The 8,276-nt window shown below is 43.6% G+C and overlaps 1 protein-coding gene across 2 annotated transcripts in view; it reads left to right on the forward strand.

Moving 5' to 3' along the window:
- fcho1 (FCH and mu domain containing endocytic adaptor 1) overlaps positions 1-8,276 on the forward strand; it is a 44,094-nt gene that overhangs the window by 35,174 nt on the left and 644 nt on the right. For both annotated transcript variants that reach the window (XR_004795634.2, XM_035647568.2), the window contains exons 18-26: positions 582-1,682; positions 2,405-2,511; positions 2,731-2,929; positions 3,167-3,281; positions 3,385-3,540; positions 3,635-3,767; positions 4,522-4,718; positions 5,442-5,506; positions 7,212-7,379. Coding sequence is in view for 1 of the 2 variants with exons in the window: in XM_035647568.2 (XP_035503461.2) it covers positions 582-1,682; positions 2,405-2,511; positions 2,731-2,929; positions 3,167-3,281; positions 3,385-3,540; positions 3,635-3,767; positions 4,522-4,718; positions 5,442-5,506; positions 7,212-7,379 (2,241 nt within the window). In the remaining variant the exon portion in view is untranslated. The remainder of the gene's footprint in view (positions 1-581; positions 1,683-2,404; positions 2,512-2,730; positions 2,930-3,166; positions 3,282-3,384; positions 3,541-3,634; positions 3,768-4,521; positions 4,719-5,441; positions 5,507-7,211; positions 7,380-8,276) is intronic.

The raw sequence follows: 8,276 nt of genomic DNA on the forward strand, positions 1-8,276 counted from the left end.
AGTATGAAAAGACTGTTCATAAAATGATTTTTTCAGTAACGGCTGCTTTTGGAAAGACTTTATGAAGGAAAATAATCAGTTTATCAGACCATCTGAGAAAGTCCTCATATTTTTCCTTCCTACACTGAAAATTTGAATGATGATGATTCGTTGAAATGGATCAAGTTCAGAGGAAGAGAAAGTGTGTTGGAGAAGTAACAGAAAAAAAGTTATAACATTTCAAACCCGCAGGTCAGCAAAGTAAATTACTGTGAAGGAGACAGAGCTTAGTCTGAAGCTGACTGACACAGAGGTGAAGTTCAGGTTGATGACGATGTCTCTTCCGTCACACTCAAAGTCTTTTTCAGCTTTTTGTGAATATGCACATGTAAACTCCTTGAATATAACAGTCCCTACTTTTTTTTTCCAAATGTAATATCCACATAGAAATTCTACCTTATATTTGAGCCAATATGGTAAAATTAGTTGAGTGTGTGTGGTATTTATTTATTGTACCTTCTTTGTCTTTAATAATCTGAAACCTCTCAATTTACTCGAATTTTACTCAATGTCCTGCAATGTGTTTCATGTGTGTGTGTCAGATGCTGCCTTCTCGTCTGACTCCTCCTCCCCCGAGAACGTTGAAGACTCCGGTCTGGACTCGCCCTCCCATCAGCCCCTCGGTCCGTCCCCAGAGCCTGTGGGTTGGGCAGCGTGGCCTCCTGTGTCACAGAGTAAAGACCAAAGTCAAACACTGGGACGACCTGTGGACCCTTTCCTCTCTGTTTTCCGTGACCCCTCCCCCGGCCGGAGCACTCAGTCACAAGGGGACCCTGCCAGCGTCTGGTCCATCGGCCCATCGCGTCCCTCTCGCCTACACTCAGACATGGACCCCTTGTCGATGCAGTTCCCTCCTTTCTCTCAGTCCCTCCCTCCGCCCGAGATGGAGTCGTCGGTGTGGAACTGTAAACACATCCCCCCCGAGGACCCTTTCCTCGCCGCGTTTGAGAGGACCGTCACCAAGGAGACCTTAAACCTGTCCGACGTGTGGTCGCGCCCGCCGCCTCGTCCGCACCAGGAGGGCAGGGGGGTGGAGGTGCGAGGGGACCCATTCTCCATCACCCTCGCCGACACCAAGACACACCCAACCTCGTCCTCCTCTTCCTCATCCTCCTCCAATCGCAAGGACAGAGACAGGAAACGAGACCGCAGCCTACCACCTCCCATTTCCCCCGATGACCCGTTCGCAATCACGATGATCGGCAGCCCGACGCACCAATCGTCTTTGGCTGCAGCCGCTGGATTAATCCCATCGCACAGCAGCAACAGCATCATCTGCGGCAGCTTGGGTGGCGTCACCGTCAACAGCAACAGACTGGCACTCGACGCTAATTCAAGTTCTTTGCCCACAGCGCAGACCAAGAAGGAGTTGATGCACTGGAACTCGCTCCACAACCCGTTCAGCGAGAGCGTCCCCGGAGCACTGAGCGGCTCCAAAACACAGGACGGAGGAGGAAAGGGAGATGGAGGAGCAGGAGGCGAGAGGAGAAAACATCGGTCATCGGAGAGTGAGCCACGCAGGAACGCCCCTCCACTCACCAGGCACTCAGGTCCACAGGAGGACCTGTGTTTTTCGACTGACAAAGACCAAGACTGCCTGGATCTGAACGCTCAGATGTCCTGCAGCATCAGCTCGCACAAGGGTACAGGTCACTTTTTTTTATAGAAATTGTATCCTCATAGCAAAGCAAATAATGAAGGTCTTGAATAACAACTGGAGGTATAGCCAGCGCAATAAGATTAGATATACATGTACTTAACTTGAGGGGTTTCCATTTTATGCTACTTTATACTTTGATACTAACTTTTCTACTAATCCACTACATTCACTTATACTGAGACCACAGAATTCTGGATTGGGATTGGTCGATAGCCGTGGATAAATTTTTCGTAACCGGACACCTATTGTAAGATGAACATGTTTGACTGCAGAGGCAAACCAAAAATGATCGATAGATTACTCAACAATGGAAGAAATAGTTTTTCCAGCCCAAGCTATAAATCATATTCAAATGTACATTTCATTGTAGGTGCTTACATTAAAACAAGTCAAATGTAGTTAATTTTTATTCAGTGTTCATTCCATTATTAGTTTTATCACAAGAATATGAGAGTTATCATACATTTATAAGAATTTCACCTAATGAAGGTAGGACTGACGACTGACATGTCACACAAGAGATGCTAGAGACTTCAAATAAACTATTACTAATCAAATGTTTGGTGCTGGCGTGTTTTGGCAGTGCAGTGTCTTCAGCCCGTCGTCAGCTGTTCTGAACACAAATTCTGGCTCGTTTTGTTGGACCCTGTCTCCACTACTCCTTTGTGTGAGTCACTTTCTGTCTTTGTCTTTTGTCTTTGGAAGGATCCAAGCACAACTTCAGAAAGGACACATCTGAAGAGGTTGCAGCTGCTCCTCAGAGAGCAACCCGGGCCAAGAGGACCTCGGGCCGAATCACCGGCTGCGAGAGGGTGAGTATCCAATGACGATACAACCTTTTACATATCACTACTTCATGAACCAGAGTAGCCCTGGTTCTGTTTTCTGTTTTAAAATATTATAACCCAATCAATATTAAGCGTAAATGACAACTGTTCCTACAGGGTGTAAATGTTTAATCAAGCATGTTCATCATTCAAATTAAAAGCAGCGTTGATATTGATCCAGCTTCGTCCCCCGTTTCCTCTCAGTCCCGGTCCCTTTGCTCCTCCCCGCTGCCGGAGCCCAGCCCCTCCCTTACCACCTCCTCCTCCTCCTCCAGTCCCAGTGAGTGGGGGCCTCAGACCAGAGACGGCGAGTGGGGGGGTCAGAACCGAGCTCCCAGTCCGGCCAGGGTGGGACAAGCATCGCCACTGCCCTACCAGCACCAGGACCACCAGCAAAGACAGCGTAAGCCTCGACAACGAAAATGAAGTTGACGCAAACGCACCTGACAGCCGAGTTAGATAGAAAATGACAATACCTTCTTTCTCCCTTTTTCAAACACATTGTAAAAAGTGTCTGTGTGAAAATCCGTTGCACATCAGTATTAATAACCCACAATGTCATACTGTTCCTTTAGAAATGTAAAACTCACCAAGGTTCATTAGTACCATGACTCAGGATGATGACACTTGTTCTTCACAGTGCACCTGTCGAGAGGTCCCAGTCCCATCTCCCTCAGCACACAGGAGGCCTGGCCAGTGGCCGCAGCCATAACCGAGTACATCAACGCCTACTTCAAAGGTGGACAACACAACCGGTTAGTACGAGGCTGCTTTTTTTTTATTACAAAAATAGTGACGTTACGGTCTATTCACTGTTGTTACTGATTGAGTGTTATTTCTTTCACCTTCTTTCTCCAGCTGTCTGGTGAAGATCACTGGCGACCTGACGATGTCCTTCCCGGCAGGCATCACCAGGATTTTCACAGCCAACCCCAACGTCCCCGTTCTCAGCTTCAGACTGGTCAACATGTCCAGGATCGATCACTTCCTGCCAAATCAAAAGCTGCTCTACAGGTTCGGCTTTGTCTGCCAGTTTTTTTGCATCACAAACGTGATCTGTTCCTGTATAAAAACAAAAATCTTGACCGTCTCTGCTGTGTCTCCACAGTGATCCTTCTCAGAGTGACCCAGACACCAGAGACTTCTGGTTCAACATGCAGGCTCTGCAGATCCACCTGCAGAGAGAAGCTGAGCTCAACCCCCAGGCCTCTTATTACAACGCCGGCCTGCTGAAGTATCAGGTGAGTGGGCTCCTTTTGGGGCTCACTTAGTATCACCGGATCCCCATGTGTGGAGGCTTGAGTCCTCCTGGAGCGGCTGTGGGTTTGAATCCGACACCGGCCCTTTGCTGCGCATCTTCCCCAACTCTTTCTCATCTCTTCACACCCAATACTGTCCTATCATTAAAGGCTTAAAAAATTTAAAATTTAAAAATAAAAAAGCCCTAAATAGTGGCCTCCTCACCCTCCAATATCTCACTCTGCTCGTCATGGCCACAATTACTCTCAAGTAACTTTGATGATGTAAATTATTGAATTAATATTCATACAATACTTTATTTTACTTTACTTTAGTTCTGTAATTTCTGATTAAGTTCTTCATATTTAATAGTTTTCATTCAGAACAATTTTATGGAAAAATAAAGGAAAGCTCCATATTAGGTTGAACGGAATTTTCATTCTCTATTCATTTATTACAGGAAACCGTATTCTTCATACATGTTGAATTTTTACCTTGATACAAATTTTATATTTCTGCATGTTTATCTGACCTTCAATGCTCCAACCAAACGACTGTATAGGTTCCACTTTTAAATGAAACATTATTAACTGATCACTGTCTCTTGTTGTGCCAATATATTTTTTCAGTAAAGGGACAGATTTTAATTTAGTTCCAGTAGTTTTTTATAAGACCTAAAGTTGAAACCAGATCTTCCCAAAGCTCTTTATTTAGTTATTTTCTAAACTCATTTCGATTTTAAATGTCTTCCCTCAGGTGTCGTCTCAGGACCCGGGTCGGGCTCCGCTCCTGCTGTCGGCCGAGTGCCAGCGAAGCGGCACGGTGACCCGAGTGTCCCTGGATTATCACTGCTGCCCCGCCACCGCTCCCTCCACCCAGCTCACCGCTGTCCAGGTGCTGCTGCCGTTGGACCACAACGCCACCGACCTGCAGTGTCAGCCGCCCGCCTCCTGGTGAGCATTGATGACTGAGGAATTGACAATCAGGTTCTTTTCGACCGTCGGCCACTGCTAACCGGCTAACGGAGAGCTACTATAATCAAGAGGGATTTTGAAAGGCACAAATTGAGCCCTGTGATCATAATGTTCAAGTAGAGTATTATTACAGATAATTATACCGGAGTTGTTGTCAGGGAAAGAGAGAGTGAGGTCATATGATTTGGGACAGTGATGGAAAACAAGACATTTTAAAGGTCATAATGCAGAAACTGATAAACGAGAGAATATTATAAAATGTATATTAAAAAATGTACATCATGATATCGGGTTAACAAGGCAGTTTGGACATTCGAAATGATGAATCTAGAATAATACAATAATAATTATACTTTAAAAAAAAGGATTATTTTCATTTTTCAAATAAAAGAGCTGCAAATTTAATTATAACATACCTGACAACTGTTGCAAAGGGGTTAGGGATAAAATTCACCAAAAAAAGCTCCTCTGTGAATTACATTACCATTTACTCCACCTGTCATGCAGTTTACTGATGATGGAATCATGTGTTGTTCTGTTCCATTGTCATATTTCCTCAGCAGTTATGAACGATTGGTCCTGCCTATATAGTAAACTCCATAAAGGATGTGACGGATGAACGGGAGACATTTTACAGGAAGTCAAAGGGTGGAGATCGAGGAGCAGTTCAGGCGTCACTGACTCTTTATTTTTCCTCGACAGGAACGCTGAAGAAAGGCGGTTGCTGTGGAAACTCCCCAACCTCTCCCCGACCAATCACAGCAAAGGTCAGAGCCGCTCCGCTTTTATTGTTAAGGGAAGGTATGATTACGCGAAGAGACAGAAACCTGCACACAAACATGTGTCCACCAAACATGCCCCCACTCAAACATGCCCCCACTCCGAGGCTTGTTTTGTGTCTGTCATCAGCAGCCTTCTGATTCTCGTATTTGCCCTCTGGTCAAAAAAAGATTCATGCCAGTGTTTCCAACTTCTCTCGCAGTCCCTACATCGCGTCAGACAAATGTTGAAATGAGTAATTAAGAGTAAAAGAGATCTAGTTCGCTTCTCCACACCCTCCTCCGTTTTAAAATAAGCTGAAATCTGGAGGCGTATCATTACCTTTTTAACTGCGGCAATAGCGTTTGAACGCGGCAGCTTCGCTCATCAGCCCGACGGAGGTGAACAAAGTGAGGGCGCGGAGGTGCCTCTGAATACTGCACCGATACAAAGACGAGCGTCAAATATTCCTCATTTATCACACGTCAAGCTGATTGTCGCTCATATTTCATGGCCCTAAATGTCGCACAGAGAGGAGAAGACTTTTACGACTCTAACTTAAGAGAGAAAAGTCTAAAATTAAATTTGAGCTCACCTGGTTATTTTTTGTTCCAGACTCCCACGTTTCTTCTTTTTTCATTTTTCCTTTAATGACATATTATTATAACTGTGGTGTGAAGCTGCGGGCCCGGAGAACAGGAGACAAAGGAACTATTCCTAGCTGTCGGTGATGGATGAGATGTTAAGACCTGGGAACACTTACAGTTGGAGGACTTCTCTGTCCCGCCGAAAATACCGTTTGATTGTTTCCTCAATGCAAAAAAAGGTGCAGATTTATATACTGAATAATGTCTGGCAGCGCCAGGTAAAATAATGAAAATTTTTACTGGACCTCTTGTAAACTCAAGCAGATGTATTGGAAAGTTTCCACTTTTTCACTCTTAACATTTATGTAACTCATTAACTCATGAACACTGTCAAACTAAATCTTTGTGCACTTGTGTAATTGTTTTAAACAAATGTTTCGAAGATCAGTAACGTCTGTGATCTAAGATTTTCACCGTCACCTTTTTATCATCCTTTCTTTGTTTGCACCATTTGACCTTTAAACACTTTTGGGATTTTTGTTGATTTCAGTTATTTATTTCACTGACATTGTGACTTTTTCAAAACCTTACTGCATTTTTTTTTTCATCCAGAGGCCGTCGCCTTCTGACAGATTATAATTTTAAACTGTCTCATTCTGAACCAAAACATCTGTTGGGAGATTGTTTAATTTCCATGTAGGATTTTTACATTTTTAAACAGTTGGGTCACGTAATTGTTTATATGTTGTAAATATTGAGACCTCTGTTGGAAAGAGTGACACTGTCGAGCTGCGTCCACATGCACATTCATATCTGGCCTCCTGCAGGCGAGAACTGTCTGGAGAATCAGGAGTTCATATGTCGTAAATTTTTCAAAATAGATGATGTTTGTTTGTATAATAAACATCATCAGTCTATCCCGCATTTCACTATGAAATATGAGCTGGTTGTGCAGAGCAGGAAGAGGCTTATAAACTTACTTGGCAATGATCTTGTTTGTGAGAATTATCAATTAATCAGTGTTTTGTTTAAAAAAAAAAAAAAACCCTGAATTCATGATCTGTCACTGCTGTGACTCAATCTCTGCCTTGTCTCTGTGTCCCTGCCTGTCGGCGGTGTGTCCCAGGCTCAGGGACTCTGTGTGCCAGCTGGCAGTGCCTGGAGGTTCCCCGCGGCCCCCCACCCAGCCTGGCCGTGCAGTTCGTGGGCTCCGGGGCCTCGCTGTCGGGCATGGACGTGGAGCTGGTGGGCAGCCGCTACCGCATGTCACTGGTGAAGAAGAGATTTGCCACAGGTGACGATCTGAACACACGAACCCGGGGGGTTTGTTATCTTACACTTGATGAGGAGTGGGGCTCTTCGGTGGAGGATCAGGCCTCACTGTCACATTGGCAACAATTTATTGTTGTATTTGTAAGATTAACATGCTAATATCAATTTCAAAGGGAGTTTAACAGTTAAAATGATACATTATGGTATAAGCTTTGATTTTCTTCCTCAGTTGCCAGTCTTCTGGCAATCTCCTTTAAAAAGCCAAACATTTGCTGTTTACTGCCTCTGAATTATGAAATTTCTTCTGTTTTTTTATATAATTGTACATCGAATATCCGTGTCTTTTGGACTGTTAGTGATAGAAAAGTAATTTGATACATCACAATGCTCTTTTCTTTTCTTTTGTTACTGCTACGCTTTTCAAATGGTTTATTATTTACTAATGCTTATGGATCACTGACAAACGATTAATAACAACTTTTTGGTTGTTAAATTTCCCACTGCCCACTTATTTTATTTATTTTTTTAGAAAAGTGGCTGCAGATGATCCGGACCAGACTCGGTTTACAGCTTACAAACACTAAATTATAAATTTAGGTTTTAAAAAAAACAAAACAAAAAGATTTATCATTGATGAAAATAACCTATATTATCGCGGGGGGCAAGTCATTTTGAGATGGTGGACTTCCATTCTGCAAAATAACTTAGAAATTGTCAAATGTAAATCAGTTGAAAATATATTTTTGAAGCATACCTGGGAATCTCAGTAGCGTACGGTACTTACTCATCCCATGTTTGGTTATTCAGTTTTACCAAATCATTAAGATGCTGGAAGCTTTGGCACACGAGCGTCTCCTTTAGCAGATGCCTTTTTTTCCCTTTTTATCGCTACATTTCCTCTTTTTCCTCTCTTCCACAG

This window comes from Scophthalmus maximus, chromosome 13 (assembly GCF_022379125.1).
Source record: "Scophthalmus maximus strain ysfricsl-2021 chromosome 13, ASM2237912v1, whole genome shotgun sequence".
NCBI classification, from domain to species: Eukaryota; Metazoa; Chordata; class Actinopteri; order Pleuronectiformes; family Scophthalmidae; genus Scophthalmus; species Scophthalmus maximus.